General features: G+C 40.3%; 1 protein-coding gene across 6 annotated transcripts in view; it reads left to right on the top strand.

Annotated features, from left to right (window-relative positions):
* ESRP2 (epithelial splicing regulatory protein 2) overlaps window positions 1–16,227 on the top strand; it is a 42,274-nt gene that overhangs the window by 19,054 nt on the left and 6,993 nt on the right. For 3 of the 6 annotated variants that reach the window (XM_027698290.1, XM_027698293.1, XM_027698295.1), the window contains exons 4-15: window positions 1,192–1,305; window positions 3,090–3,204; window positions 3,914–4,012; window positions 4,123–4,177; window positions 4,995–5,105; window positions 5,935–6,067; window positions 6,269–6,311; window positions 6,803–7,104; window positions 7,824–8,045; window positions 9,319–9,517; window positions 10,715–10,907; window positions 11,922–12,099. In XM_027698290.1, coding sequence (XP_027554091.1) covers window positions 1,192–1,305; window positions 3,090–3,204; window positions 3,914–4,012; window positions 4,123–4,177; window positions 4,995–5,105; window positions 5,935–6,067; window positions 6,269–6,311; window positions 6,803–7,104; window positions 7,824–8,045; window positions 9,319–9,517; window positions 10,715–10,907; window positions 11,922–12,099 — 1,764 coding nt within the window. The remainder of the gene's footprint in view (window positions 1–1,191; window positions 1,306–3,089; window positions 3,205–3,913; window positions 4,013–4,122; window positions 4,178–4,994; window positions 5,106–5,934; window positions 6,068–6,268; window positions 6,312–6,802; window positions 7,105–7,823; window positions 8,046–9,318; window positions 9,518–10,714; window positions 10,908–11,921; window positions 12,100–16,227) is intronic. The other 3 variants (XM_027698294.1, XM_027698292.1, XM_027698291.1) reach the window with 2 other exon arrangements.

The following is a 16,227-nucleotide window of genomic DNA, read 5'->3' on the forward strand; positions in this document are numbered from 1 at the left end:
TTAGGATTATTGGTGGATTGTGGAGCTGGGGGATCATTAGGATTATTTGTGGATTGTGGAGCTGGGGGATCATTAGGACATGGGCTTTCCTGAGCAGAGACTGTAAGGATGGAAAGCATCACATGTGTTGATGATAAAACAGTGCTACTCTCTTTTCTCCCCATACACAGGTTAAAAGACAACATAAAGATATTGTCTGAGTTTCAAGTCAACTTGTAATTTGCTTTTGGTAGTTTTGGAGTTGTAAGCTGTTGCTGAAAGCACTGGGTGGCTGCTGCATCCTGATGATAATTATTGCTTTGTTTGTGAGGTGATGCTTTCCTGGGAGGGAGTAGCATCAAGGGGGAAGCTTAGGATAATTATATTTGTCCCCTTGAAAGTTAGTTAACAAGCTACTGTTTACTGATATGATGTAGGTGCTATAATATGGTAGTTGGCTGTTAGGGGCAAGGAATTTTAACAGTGGTATGGAGTAAAAAAAGGTTGGAAACTTGTGTAGGGATGGAAACTAACATTGAACAAGATCATTCCTCTTGAGAATTAACCTGCTGGGGATTATCCATCCTACAGATAGGGAATAATTTTGTTTTATCTAGTGTTCATAGCTCTGTATCTCCATATATATATACACCAAGAACTTTAATTGGCTTGGATCTGACTTCATTATAATTTCACTTTTGAAGGTGTTAGACCATGATCTGTGGGCTATTCCTAGCATATTACTTTTGAGACATTAGTAAATTCTGATGGGTAGCTTTTTTCTTTTTGAAGTTAAAAAAATAAATTATTAAGGCAATAACCAAAGTCAAAGGTGCCAAAACTGAAGAAAAGGTTATTGCAAAATCAGTATTGGGATTAATCTTGAAAATTCTTTCAAATATTTAATAACTTCTATTATAGTTTAGGTTTTGTACATTACCTTTTGTACCATGACCTTATCTTCCTATTTGGTCTTTTTATTATACTCTGGGTGTTCTTATTTTCTATTCCACAAAAGCATACCATTTATTGCTTACTTTTATCAGGAGCACATGTCTGTTCTCCATCATGTCTTTTTTTAAAAACTTTTGCAAAGTGCTGAATTACTTTATCCTAAAAAAAAAGTAAAAGTGCTGGAATAGTGGTAAGTGCTTGTTCCATGAAATTCTCTCTCTCAGTCAATACAATGAAATTTATCACTTTGTTTTTCAGTTTAGTCAACTGGTATCCAGTGATTTGAAAGTACTTGGAAGGAGCTCTTACACCCTCTGCAGCGATGGCCAGTTACTCATTCGACAAGTCCTCCACCCAGAAACATCCAAAAAGGTACGAGGGCAGAACTGGTGCAGAAAGGCAGCACTGTGCTTTAAGGACATCAAAGAAAACAGCTTGTGTGAGTTTGAGGGGAGCCACTCAATTCAACCTTGGCAACTACAGTGTTTTAGGGCTATTTAAGGTGGTTCCTTCCCAGTCTCAAGGGAGTAGCAAAGTAGTTATTGTTGGCACTTGCTCTTGAGAGTCAGTTACAGTACCTGGACTCCCAGATGAGCATAATGGAGAGGAAAATTAGGAATGACAGGATAGAGACAGTGACAGTACAAGTACTTTAAATTCTGTGTCTCAAGGAGTGGAAACAAAGTCCTGATCTAATCTCAGCAGAAGGGATGGAGAATTATTGCTTTGGTTAGGCCTGTGTAAAGCACAGGTTGTGTGCAGAGCCCTGGGTTTCTCCAGGCTCTGAAATCAGTGGAGCCCCGTGGCAGTGCCCTGTGCAGGGGAACATGCAGGCAGTCCCTGCCCTGAGAATGGCACTGCTTCTCCAGCATCATTTATTCAGCAGGAGGCAGAGCTACAGCTCTTGCCTTTGTGGGAGGTGGTGGGTCTTGAGTTTGCCTGTTTGCCAGCCTGCAGGAACCCCCCAGGAATCCCCCCAGGGAGGAAAGCTGCTGACATGGAAGGAGTTGACCAGTTGTAGGGTTTTCTTCTCTATATAGGAGTATTGGCTCATGCCAAGTTTCTACAAGTATTAGTTTGGTGTTTGTGTTGTATTAAAACTTAACACTGACTTTTTATGGAAAGCACATGTTTCTGTAGGGATGAGGTAAGTAAGGAAACAGGAATTATATTTGTCATTCAAACACACTGGTATTTTTTTTGTGGGGGTAATTCTTTGTACTTCCTTCTTGAAACAAATGGACAAAACTAAAACAAACTGTGATGTTGTGGAAGAAATAATTCTCCACACCAGATCAAGGAATGCATCTGGTGTGGACAAATGATGTCAATCTGGTATCAAATGTTGAGTCTCTTAGTACTGCATTTCTTTCTCTTAGTTCTTTTTTTTCTCTTCTCCTTCAATACTTTTTAATTTGCAATAGTTTTTCTCTCTGCACATTGTTAGTAAGCCTCAGACCTTAGCTCTCGCTGTTCCTACTATTCTAAAAAGCATTACCTTGTGACTTTTCTTAATTCGTTATTTACAAAGGTGGGTGCTGTTTGACTAGACCAAAGTTACACTTTTATTTGGTAAAGCAGTTGGAGAGTGAGGGAGAAAGTAGAGAGTTAGACCAAGTTATTTTTTTTATTCTTTGAGAAAATAAGCTAATGCCTGAGTAAAGGGCTACTTAAACATTTGTTTAATAGTGTTATATAATTAAAGTTTTTACCCAATACACAACAGTGATGAATAAATAACTTGAAGTTGCTGAAATATATTTTGTGTACTGTAAAAATAGTTATTTTAACTTTGTCATCATGTTTGGGTACAATTCAGCTTCTTAGTGTAGCTGCAAAAGAGAAAATAGTGTCCTAAATGGGAATATTAAACAGCAAAACCTAGATATTTTTAAAATATTTTTTCCAGCCATCTTCTCCAGCTGTTTTGCACAGGTCTGCCTCCCAGCAGCTATTCGGATTTGCTCACCTAGAGATCCAGTTGTGTACAGCTGTGGGGTTTGAACTGTGTTACAAAGGAACCAAACTGCTCAATCACAGACAAGCTGGTGACATGCAACTATATGGTTTTTGAGATTGCTTCATTCAGTCTGGAAATATGAATGGAAGTGTACAGGAAAAGTGTGTACAAAACAACCCTTTTGCCTTGTTTGCAGAACCTGCCCCTGTCAGACTGTTTCTATTCCTTCTACGACCTGCGCAAAGAATTCCGCACCTGCTACCCCAGCGCAGCCTCGGGGAAGGACCAGACCATCAGGAGCATGGCAGAATGTATCCTTTGGCTGCAGCTTCCAGCTCACAATCAGTTATGCTTCCTCACATTTTATATCTGTGATAATTACAGGTTTTATTCTTCTAAACTAAGATGTGGGTTTTAAAAACTCCCAGGTGAAGTGAAAGGAATGTGAAAGCAGCATGTGTTGGGGGAGCTCTGCTTGTAATTTTTTTCCTCCAGTTTGAGTCTAACACTGATTTCTAAACCATATTTAGTAACTTGCATTGATACTTGATCTTAAAGGAAAAGCTGTGCTGTCAGTGGCCTTTTCAGCACCAGATGACCTACAAGTTTCTACTGATTGCACATAACAGTACTTCTTTTGCATGATCTTGACTGAACTGAGTTCAAAACAAAACCAAAACCCAAACAATACTCTACATCTAAATTCAAATTAGGAGGATTCCTGTGGGCCCCCTGAATGTGATTGAAGTTATTATGTTTTAAGTGACAGGAACTTATTCAGCTATTTTTTTTTTCAAACTGTAAACACTGAAATTATGTAAGCTCTTAATAGTTTTCAGACTGTTAATCATTAAAGTGAATATTAACCAGTTTATGACCAGAGTAACATGTCTAATGTTCACATGTCCCTGCTAAGACAAGCAAATTTGATTACCAGTTCTGTGTTAATATCAGGAAAGCCTTATTACTTGTTTCCAAACAGTTGTGCAAGTCTGTTATTTTCTATAATCACCTGTTTAGATCTAGGCTTAGGGACAGATGAAGCAGAGGAGGACTTTGGCGTGTGGCAAGTGAAAACCATGGTGGCCATCATTTTCAGCATGCTCTCTGAAGGTTGTAGTAAGTGAACTATTTATAAGGAAAGAAATCTTTCTTTTCTGAAAGAATTGAGAGTGTCATTCTTAAGTAATCTCTGACCCTGGTCATATATAAACTTTGTTTTGTTGCAGATCACGTATTTACTGAACCTGAAACTGTGAAATACAAGTATGAAACAGGCCCTTGGTAAGTGTCACAGTTGTTTACAAGCAGAGGTGGGTCTTGCCTGCAGTAAGGAAGGCTTGTGAATATTTCCCTGTAGTCACTGTGAAAGCAGGTTGGCTCCTGAGAGCAGTAACCACGTCCTCAGCAATCAGTCTGGTGTGGACAGACAGAGCTGGCACGTTGGATGCTGTACTTTAACCTCTCTGAAGTCACTGCAAGTTAAATGCTCTTTGTTCTCTTGCTGCTGGTTTGCATGGCAGTGAGGCTGGCTTATCTTACCCACTGGTGAGGAAATATTTGTGAACTTTCCCTGAGTCAACAGGGTAATGGCCAGTGCACCCTATAGGCACCTGAGCTGTGTGCTGCTCCTGAAAGTCTTGTATCTGTGCTGTGTGCTGGGGTTAGGGAGAGAAGAAACAGGATGTTCTGTGTTTTCAAATATATTGCAGTGACTGGAGAATGAAGCATTTTAGGCATAAGTAATTTGTACTGATATTTAGGACTGCCCTGTATTCATCGATCTCGGATTGTTAGATTTTTCAAAAAAAATGAGTCCAGTTCCTTATTACTTTAATTTTAAGCCAGTTTTCCTATTTTATTTCATTTAAGGAACTGCAATGTGGTGACAAGATAGTGCATCTCTTCAGTGTTGTGTATATATAAAAGAATAATCTCAGCTATCTTTCCTTTCTTTGAAATGAAAAATAGAAATAGAAGAGCCTCAACAGGAAATATACTCCCAATTTACAGTTAAATCAGTTGCAATCCAAAATTTGATAAGATCATGGAAAACCTAGATTCAAGCTTACTTTGGTTTCTTTTTTTTTTTTCTGTGTAGTAGTAAATCTGAAACTGTGGACAGTGAGACAGTAATACGTGCCAGAGGTTTGCCATGGCAGTCTTCAGACCAAGATATTGCTCGATTCTTCAAAGGACTCAATATTGCCAAGTAAGATAAGAATTTGCCTTGCTTTTTGTCTAATAGCAAGTTCCTTCAATATTTGTTTGACACATCCCCCACACTTCCCACTAGAGTCCTCACTTCCACTTGTCTTTCCCATGTGGCCCCTTCCCGTGCTGTGGTCGTGATAAGTGAACAGGTTTACCAGCCTTAAGTGTGTGAGAAAGAGTTTTGAAAGAGACTTATCAATTGAAAGCCAACATATGTTCATTTATTGCTGGGATCTAAAGGGAGAAACTCCTATTGCATTAATCAAAGCAGAGTCCAGAGTACAACAGAAACTTTAATTTTGTGCCAGCTCTTCAGTGTTCTGCTGCACCTCCTAAACAGGCCAGACTCACAAACCTCCCTGTTTGGAAGAAATTTTCATGTGACTCGTGTGTACACCTCTGTATAGATGTATGTGTGTATACATATATATATGGAGAGAGAAAGTAAATTTAGTTTAGCATATCTGTCACTTAGTATATATTCTGGATTCTCAACACTGAGAAAATACAGTTCTTTATTTAGAGTTCTGAGGAAATCAAAATCTGCATCTCTGAGGTGATAGGAAGGGCTTGCAAACCTACATTTTCATGGAAACTGAGAAAGTGGTGCAACCTGAGACCCATGATCTCAGTGGAGTGGATTTTAAAGTATAATTGTGTTACATCAAAAATGAAATTAAGTTGTGGATAGTAGCAATTTCTTTTTCAATCTGTAACCTTCATGTAAAGTCTGATTTCTTTACTATTCTTACACAATTATTTGTATTAGTGTATTATCTGTATTAAAGAGTCAAACTAAGTTCATTTTTGTTGGTTTTGCCTTCCAGAGGTGGTGTGGCTCTTTGTCTGAATTCTCAAGGAAGAAGAAATGGGGAGGCCTTGGTTCGGTTTGTCAATTCTGAACAGAGAGACCTTGCACTGGAAAGGCACAAGCATCACATGGGCAGCAGATATATTGAGGTAACAAGTTGTGACTTGAAATAAAACTTTGGAGGGCAACATGAATGTTTTAGACCACGGTTTTTGATGAGAACAAACTGCCCTTCTGTTTTGCTCAAAGTACCAAAATAAAATTCTCTGGCTTGTGAAAGAGTTTGTGTGTGGTTTAGAGTTGAACGTTGTGATTTTCATGTAGGGTTTTTTTGTTATTTTCTCTTTAAGGTTTACAAAGCAACTGGGGAGGAATTCTTAAAAATTGCAGGAGGTAAGTGATACTGGAGTTCAGTGCCATTACTTACGTCCATAGGAATGTTGTTCTAGTTCTGATATTTTTTCTTGTCTGAGGATGCAAATGGATAATGAAGTAGCTTTTCCTGGTTTGCCTTACAAGAATACTTGACCCTGTCAAGTTCTGTTTTCATGTGGTTGAAAGTGAGCTGTCAGCATTTGGGCTGTGATGTTCACAGGCAGGTCTGGCTGTTTGGGAGGAAGATGAGCTCTTGCAGTGGAGGCACCTGTGTGGATTTGTATAAGTTCACTCTAATCTCATCTTTGTTCCAATTTCATTAAAACATAAAACACTTGCAGGGTAGGGGATTTTCCCTTCAGAATAGATTGCTGGGAGTTAGTAGTGCCTCAGGTTTTCTGTGGGTTTGTTGCTCTCTGCTCCCCTCCTGTATTTTTCCTTCCTGCTTTGCCACTGCTCTGTCTCAGGGCAGTGACCAGCATGACCATGTGCTGTTCTCTGCCCACCAGGCACCTCCAACGAAGTGGCCCAGTTCTTATCCAAGGAGAACCAAGTTATCATCCGGATGAGAGGCCTCCCATTCACTGCCACACAGGAGGATGTGCTGGGGTTCCTGGGGCCGGAGTGCCCAGTCACAGGAGGGAAAGAGGGACTTCTCTTTGTCAAGTACCCAGATGGCAGGCCCACAGGAGATGCATTCGTGTTATTTTCCTGTGAAGAATATGCACAGAGTGCACTTAAAAAGCACAAAGAAATACTTGGAAAACGTTACATAGAACTCTTCAGGAGCACAGCAGCAGAAGTCCAACAGGTTGTAACTATTGGCTGTGAGACTCAAAACTAAGAAGAATCCCTTTTGACAAAACTAAAGCTGTAGCCTCTTTTTTGGTACCTCCTTCAGTAGAGTGTGTTTATTTGTGGTAATCATCACTGAAAGTGTTTTTCAGCAGTAAGCCCTAACACATCATATTTTCACTTTGTCATTTGGGAATGAGTCAACAGGACATGCTGAGATAGAAGTCTCTTACAGTTCTTATTTATTTGTTTGTTTTCTTCAGAAGCTCTGTACTTGGAGATGAGCACTCAAGTTAAAAAAGCAAACACTCTCACTTAACCAGTCAGGTTTTATGGATAAATTAGAGCTCGTATTTTTACTTATTGGTTATTTCAGGTCTCAGTTCTTTTAAAATGACTTGTTTTAATTAACCCTAACTTAACTAAGAACTGTATGTGACATGCTGGTTTATTAGCACGAATGTGGTTTCAGATATTATAAAATGAACTGTAATTGGCTTTTAACCTTTTTTATATTGAGATTAGAAAAGTCTGTTATTAGGGTCTAGCAAATTGAATTTGTTAGCCTTTCCCTCTCCCTTTCTGAGTTTGAAGCTTTCAAATGCCCAACAGGAAACAAACAGCAGGAATTTGGTTTAAGGGTTTTTTCCATGCTGTTGGAAATAGTACTGCGAGAATCGGTCTGTGCTCAGGCAGATGATGTGTAAATCTGTCGCTGTGCTTTTCCCCCAACAGGTACTCAATCGATACATGTCAACACCTCTCATCCCAACCCTGCCAGCTCCCATCATCCCAGTCATCCCCCCACCCTACACCATCGCCACGGGCAGTGTCCGCGACTGCGTCCGGCTCCGAGGGCTCCCCTACACCGCGGGCATCGATGACATCCTGGAATTCATGGGAGATGCCACCGGGGACATCAAGCCCCATGGAGTTCACATGGTCCTTAATCAACAGGTAACAGCACTTGACATGGGAGGATTGACTTACCAGTGTCTGAACGGAGTGGGAAGTCAGGGCAGCTTAGCTGATCTTGGCTGTGCTTCAGTCTTCTCTAACTTGGGGAAAATACAGTGTTCTCTTTGTCTCTTTTCCTCATTTCTCTTCCCCTTTTACACACAGACTTGCTTTTCTTTCTCTGTATGTGTGTATGCATCAGTCTGGGGAGGATGAAGCCTGTTATAATGATAACCTTACCCTGGAGGCTGTTGAAATGGTTCTTGTGTTTCAGTGAGGTGCTGGAGATATACAAGAGAGAAATGTCTTTTATTAGATGGCATAGCTGCTCTGTCTGCCTCAGGGTTCCTGCTGTGTTGTTTGACTGGTATTTGTGTCCAATTTAGGTTTTCCTAACTTATAATTTGACTAGAGATTTCTCAGGCTTTAAAGGAAGTTGATAATTAAAAATTGTGTTTTGAGTATATTTTAATGACATGATCACAGGGATATATTTTCCCTGTTGCCTTGTGTTAAAAATAAACTCTTAGAAATACTGAGGTATTAAAGAAAACAAATGAAACAGGTTGACTATACTTGCTTTGATTTTTTTTTTTTTTTTTTGTTAAGGAAATTTTTAGTATTTTGTATACAACTATGTCTGTCAGATTGCAGAAAATCAGTCCTGGAAATCAATTTCTGATGTAGCTATGGACTTTGCTAAAGGATCTGGAGCTTTATACTGTTGTTCCTAAAAAGTAGTTTCAGGGAAGGCAAAGCCAGACTCTTCCTAGAGCTTCACAGCAAAAGAATAAGGGACAGTGTTTATAAACTGCATCATGAAAAATCCCATTTAGGTGAAAAGGAAAAAACAAAATCACAAAGAGAAATTAGCTAAGCACCCAAACAGGCTCCCAGAGATGGTGTGGAATCTCCACCCCTGGAGATCCTCAGATATCAAGTGGAGAAGGCAATGAGTGACCTGATATAACCTGAGGGTTTGTCATGCTTTGAGCAGCCTTTGGATTAGAGACCTCCAAACTTTTTTTATGCTTCATGATTCTCTGTTTTTTTCTGCAGAAGACTGAAGTGTTGTGTTAACTGGGAACTGCTTGCATGTGTCTCGATTTTTCTGCTCCCATAAATAATTGTTGGGTCAATAGTCATTAGTGCCAGAGGAGGAAGAGCAATACAGACTTTGGGTAGATGTTTGATCTTAGTCCTTTCTGCATTCTTGTGGTCTGGGTGTTTTAACAACAGACTGACTTACAATTATTTCCCTGCCTCCCCCTAGGGACGACCATCAGGTGATGCTTTTATCCAGATGAAATCTGCTGACAAAGCCTTTATGGTGGCTCAAAAATGTCACAAAAAAATGATGAAGGACCGTTATGTGGAAGTATTCCAGTGTTCAGGAGAGGAGATGAACTTTGTTTTAATGGGTGGCACTTTAAATCGTAGTGGCTTGTCCCCACCGCCATGTAAGTTACCATGTAAGTCTCCAATTCTGCTGCTCTCTGCTGCTAAAGGCTGACATGTGGTAGGTGCTGAAGCTTGTGGCCTTTCACCTTTTGACTTGGGTTTTGCCATGATCAATATACATGCTGAGATTGGAATTGTTCCCTTTGGGCAATAATGGGACTGATCAGAGGCGTTTTTATTGTATTTTCGGTGATGAGTAGAGGGCAGCAAGGCCTTGCCAGTGAAATTGTTGCACACTTTGCTTTTGATGGGTGGACTGTTCTTCTGAGCTCTGCAGTAGACTTGCCTGTAGTGAAACCTACTTGGAATTAGGGGATTTTTAAAATAGGGAGAAGTTCTATATTCCAGCTGCCGATGAGTGCTCTTGCTATCTTGCCTTAGAGCATTGAGAAGGTACTCTTTGGGCTTATTTTTGCAGGAAAACACCCATTGGGTCGATATACTAACAGACTATAGAGTGGTGAAGTTTTATTTTAAAATTACAATGAACCTTATTGAGGAATTAAAATGGACCTTTACTGTACTGTTCTAATTAGTGTCACTACCAAATCATAAAGCAGATACTGATGTGTATTTGCAAAAGAGTAAAAAGCTGCCAAATATAGTATATAAAAACAATCTGACAGCACACCAAGCTAAGCTTAATATTCCTGTACAAATTAGGTAATTGTTCATCAAAATGCATCAGACTAGTGATCTAGTGGGTTATTCTCTTTTCCATTTGATATATCCTAAAAATACTTTTTGAAGCCACAGGAAGCTTATCCATGAAGACTCATGGTCAGCAGTTATGGATGCCCATGTGTAGCTCCTATTATGATACTTTTGTCCCACAGAGTACAACTTCTGTTAGAAAAAATGAGGGTGTGTTGGTGTGCACGCCTGCTTTCTCTATGCACATGGCTTTATGCTTTCTTTGAATAACTCTCAAGTTCCCTACTTTCCATTTACATGTGGACAAGGCTTCTCAGCTCTAGCAGTTGTGAACTTTCAGGAATTACTCATTCCAAAGTTCCAGTTGTCATTCATGGTGACACAGCAAGGGTCTCCAGGGGAGAGGTTAGAGACAAGTCTTTGCTCAGGTGTTCATCTATCGTGCCCAGATGGTTTCAATCAATTTTAATCACACTGCTGTAGGAAAGGAATGATACATCCTAGAGACCTCCATTCTCATTGCTTTTTGCTGCTGTGTCCTGCTTTGGTTTTAGGTCTCTCTCCACCAGCTTATGCTGCTTTCCAGACAGCAGCTGTGATTCCAGCAGAGGCAGCACTGTACCAGCCACAAGCCCTCTTGCCAACCACCAGGACTCCCCAGGCCTCTGCAGCTGCTCCTCCAACTGTTACCTACTACCCAGCTCAGGCTGCTCAGCTTTATATGAATTACACAGCTTACTATCCCAGGTATCCCCAAGATGTAACTGCTTCTCTTGACCTTTCATCTCTGCAGCAGGCAACTGGGTGGTCACTTGTGAACAGCTTTAAATTTGTACTTCTGGGGTGGGTAGTCCTGGGAACTCGATGTTCAGTAGCAGAGGCAGTAACCATTTTAACTCATTCTCTGGGCCTTGCAGTGAAGTTCGTCTCTTCTGTAGGTTCTGTTGGAATCTCATGATACTGTTGGTCTAATATTTAACAGGGTTTTTTGGCACTGGGGCAATGTCATCAAGGCAGTTCTATTTCTTGGCCAGGAGAGAAGCTGTGTCAATAAATGCCTCTACACACTCATCTCTTAGTTTGTTCTTTTACTGTTTCCATACTGAAAGGCTCATCATAGGTGTGTACTAGTTTTGATTTCATGTGTCACTGAGACCAAAGAACACTTTTACATGTGAAAGCAAAGCAGATCTCCACCTTTTCCCTTCCCACAGATGGTATCAGCATGAGTCACTACAGTCTGGTGCTTGGGTCCATGGGGGAGTAGCTTGTTCATTGGTAGTTCCTAGGCTTGTGACACTTGTTAGCTTGAGTATGTGCTAACTTGCTAGATGAGTCCTGACCAGAGCTGGAGATGCTAACTCATCACTATTTTGTGGCTCAGAAATGCCAGATTTGGGCATTTGCCTGCTTTTCATATTATGACACACCCCTCTCCTTTTTTCTTTAGGAAATTATTAACTATTTTAAGTTTTCTGCAGCTATTTTTTGTTCTCCCCTGTGAAATAACAAGTGCCACTCCTTATGTCTTTAACTACAAATGTTAGCTCTTTTCCGTTCCCTCCTTTCTCTAAAAATAGATTATCAGATGCTGAAGAGAAATTAAGAGTCCACAGAGCAATCCACATCAGGGCTGTTTGATTTTCTGTGGCATTGGGGTTTACTTTCAGACTTAAATTTTCACATTCATCTTTGCCTATTCCAAGAACTAGAACTGGCTACTGGTTTTCATAACAATTTTGCTCCCTCTTTCTCTTTCAGCCCTCCAGTGTCTCCTACCACAGTGGGGTACATTGCAGCTCCCCCAGGAGCTGTAGCTGCTGCTGCCTCTGCCAGCCACACTCCGCTCCTGCCCCAGCCCGGGGCGCTGGTCCGGATGCAGGGCCTGCCCTACAACACAGGAATGAAGGAGATACTCAGCTTCTTCCAGGGCTACCAGGTTAGTTTGCAGTTCCTGTGCTTCCATTGCATTTGGACCTTCAAGTCTTGGTCAGTGGAGATCAGACAGAGCCAAGTGAGTGCTTTTGGAACCTGCCAAACAAGTGTGCAGGCTCCAGGTTTAACTGCCAGACCAAAGTGTAGCACACAGTTTGCCTTATTTCTTACATAATAAACATATCCTAATTAGAAAGCAGTGATTTAGTGTCTAGGTTTAGGGTTTGAGTTTGAAGAGCAAGAAAGTGCAGAACCCCATTGTGAGTGGGGCTGGGAAGGGGCTGCCAGAGGAAGGTGGGGAGCTGCCAAAAGCTTTCAGTCCTGACCACTTTTTGGTGGAAGCCTTAGGTAGGCCCAATGTTTGTCCTTCAAGACTGAAGTGTTAAAGTCTGCTGAGAGCAAATTTCTAGTACAGAGGGCTCTGAGCTGGCTGTGGTGACTTGCTTGCAAAAAGAGAAAGACAGATGCCTCTGTCAGACACTGTGTGCAAAGGTTTTGGATGTTTGTCCTTGAGCATTCTGTAAGTTGGGTAACAGTGACAGTGCTAAAGCGTAGGATGCAGGTGGATTCTTTTTAAGGCGTAGCAGCAGTTAATATGAAACACTCAGGCATGGTGTGTTTTCTTTTTTTATTTCTTTTTGTACCTTAAGATTCTTAAAGAACAATGAGCTTTAATTTGCAGAGCCAGACGTCTGCTATGTAAATGAATGTACACTGAGAACAGAGGCTTAAATGTGTATGTTCCAAGTTTTCAGTACTTGGAAGATGCAGTGCTCTGCCTGTTGTGTCTTCTTCAAATGGTACATTTGTTTAAAACAGTTTTACATACTGAGTTTTTCAGTGGAAAAATTTGAAGATTAGCAAATAAGAAGTGTGATAAATTTTGATGAAGATTAAAAAGAAACTAAATTTGTTGTGGTTTAGGGCTTTTTCTTCAACAGAAAAGAGTTCAAACCAAATTCAATTATTTGTGGCTTTCATGATTTCCACACAAACAGTAATAATAATTCATCTTGCTGTTTAGGCACTGATATTTTGCCTTGCAGTTTTTTTCAACTGAATGGGGTTTTTGGTGGATAGATGGTAGATGTATTATAACCTTAAGTGGGGAAGCCTATTTTTGAAACTGAAATTCAGCTAGAAGTAAGCAAGTGCACCTTTGAAAAATGTGGCCTGAACCCGTCTGTGCATGGAACAGGTCAGTGACCATCTTTAGTAGCTCTATTTCCCACTAAATCTTTAGTTTAGTGAATCTGGACTTTGTGTCTGGTGCTGTTTGCCCTTTTCCTTCTTTCTGCATTTGGAGAGCAGTTCATGGTGTTTGTGTTGCACAGTTCAAGGATTAGATGAATAGAAATTTTGCTACAAGGTGAAAACTATGTTCTGCTGCTGCAACCTCCTGTCATCATCAGTTACTGTTATTAAATTGGTCACCTCTTCAGATTCTTTAGAAGATGTTGTCCAAATGAGCTCGGGTTCAAAATCTTATAAAGAAGCCAAGGAATTCTTTTGAATTGTTCTTGGAACCCTGCGTGTGGTAATGCTAGTTTTGTACTCTCTCATTCCTTTAGGGGAAAAAGAGGTGGTGACTTACTGTAATGGGACAAAATTATGTCTCTGGAGCAATAACTAATCTTTTTTTTTTCTTTTTTTCCTCCCCTTTCCTCACATTATTTTTTCATTTTCTGCTGCTGCCCAAGGATTTATTACATCATTCTTCTGCTTGTTCATAAAGTGAGCCCCTAATAATCATCAGTGGTTTGGTGTGGTTTAATCTCTGTATAATTGATGTTGGTGTTCAATGGGCTTCAGTGTGGGTGCTCTGGGAACCAGATTGGAGATGCTGAGATTGAAGGGTGATTTTTGTCTTTCTGTGTCCTTCTCTGAGAGGAACAGGGTTTCAGTTTTAGTTCTTTCTTTATTCTCTTCTGGTTTTTTCCTTCAGTCTTCGTGGGCTCTATGTATTGCATGTGTGCACATGTTGCTACTTAAGTGAAAGCACCTTTCATACCAGACCTGCCTCTTCAGAGATAGACTTTGCTTATCATGGGCTTCAACAAGCTGGTCTCAACATCAGTACATGCTTCTAATAACAAATAATGTAAAAGTCTGCAGATCAGCATTTTAATTTTAATTTAATTTTATCAACATTAGCCTCTTGCTTAGTGTTTCAGCAGCTTGATTTGTTCTCATGGTTCTGCTTTCTTGTTTTTATTGCTGAAAATTCCTTCTATTTATTGTGACTTGGATTAAACAATCAAAAAACTTGTGAAAAATTTTAACAGTAAATCTTGGAGATGGTAATTTTCCCCATTACCTTTCTGTATATTATTGTAGTGTACTGTAGTCTTCAAAACAGCTAAGGTTAGTACTCTCTGATTCAGTAATACATCTTAAACTGCTTTTTAGTTGCACTGTAATGGAACAGGACCATTGATTTGAGTCTAGTTGTATACTGGATACATAGCTAAAGGATACCTAAAAAAACAACAACAAAATCCAAACCAACTAAAACTACATTGAAAAAACAACAAAACCCAAAATAACCAAAACAACAAAATCAGAGACTTCACTATGCAATTCATAGGACAGTGGGGTGACAGTAGTTGCTTTGACAAGTGCTAAAACACCTGCTAGAAGAAGTGGTGCAAAAATGTTAATTACGTGCAACAAGACTCCTGGGTGTTACTTTAGGCCATCACTCTGTAGAGCTGGAGAAGCAGTGAGAAACTCAAGTAAATAATGAAGGGACAGGGGTAGTAGTGCTCATGGGTTTATGCGAAGTTGGTGCGTATCAGAACAAACTTTTTCACTTAAATATCTTTATTTTTTCATATTTAGTGGCTAAATTCTCTATGGATTTTACTATTTAGCCACTGAACGAATCAATGAGAAACATTTCTAGTCTCCAAATACTGACTTTTGTTTGTTTTTCTGTGAGAATGCAGATACTGCCCCAGTTGGTATCGTGACAAGAACCGTCAGGTTAATGAGTAAGCAGAGGCAATTTAACTGTACCTCTGTCTTAGCTACCCAAAGCCAGTTCCCAGCTGTTGTCCTGGCTGGGATTCAGCATTTAAGAGGACTTGCCCAGTTTCTTGGAGGCTGGCATGAATGTGAATTCATGCCTGCCTGAAAAAGACCCTGTGGATTAGCTCTTAGAAAGCAGACTGCTATGTAGGTAAGTTGTAAGTATAGTAGTAAAAAAAATAAACTAGAAAATGACTAAGATTTAGGAACCATGGGCACAATCTGAACTTTATTTAAAGCCTCCTGAATTTGCTGAAAAAGACTAGAATGGAAATGTAGGGACTTTTGTGTACATTTTTTTAGGTAAGAGAAGCTTAAAATAGATACTGTTCTTTCAACCTGCACTGGGCTTTGGTGCCTTTTGTCTGCAGTTAAAAAGAGCTTTTGCAGTATATTAATCCTTCAGGTCTTCAGAGACCCAGAATTCAAGGCTTGTCAGTGGAGGGGAGGAGGGTGACTTGTGCTTAAAACAGTAATAAGGAAATGAAAGGAAGTGGGTGCATGGCTAAATTCCGAGGGCATTAGCAACATTTCTCTCTTGTGGCAGGACAGCTGATTTCTTTGTTACTGACTTTTTAGGGATTAGGTTTTTTCTCTGAAATGCATGCTTAAACAAAGAAGTATTCTCTGTTTCCTATGGCTTCCTTTTGAAATCTGACCCTTTGTAGTCTGAGAAGGACACCCCATCATCTGTATGCCAATCCTAGGGATAGCACATTTTGACTAGGGAAGGGAAAGGGGATGTCACAGAGGAAGAATTCCCACTTACTGGTATTTGAAGTCATCTGGCAATACAGGCACTGTTTTATGCTCACCCCCACGCTCTCAGAACAGAGCACACTGTTTGTTTGGCTTTAGTCCTAAATGTATCTTCCACCTGAAAGTGTTGCTGTGTGGAGAAACCACCTCTGAGACTGGGGCTGGTAAACCAGTGGGTCCAGTTTCTGTCTCTTGCCTCCCACACTGGAAGCAAAGCTGAAGTGGCAGCTTGAACAGGCATTACCTGGTCCAGGGACAGGCAGGGACAGACACACAAATCACTCTGGTGGGGTCTCTGACACACAAACCATTCCAGTGGGGTCTCTCTGGCACACAAACCATT

This window comes from Neopelma chrysocephalum, unplaced genomic scaffold (genome assembly GCF_003984885.1).
Source record: "Neopelma chrysocephalum unplaced genomic scaffold, ASM398488v2 Primary Assembly neopelma1_125, whole genome shotgun sequence".
NCBI classification, from domain to species: domain Eukaryota; kingdom Metazoa; phylum Chordata; class Aves; order Passeriformes; family Pipridae; genus Neopelma; species Neopelma chrysocephalum.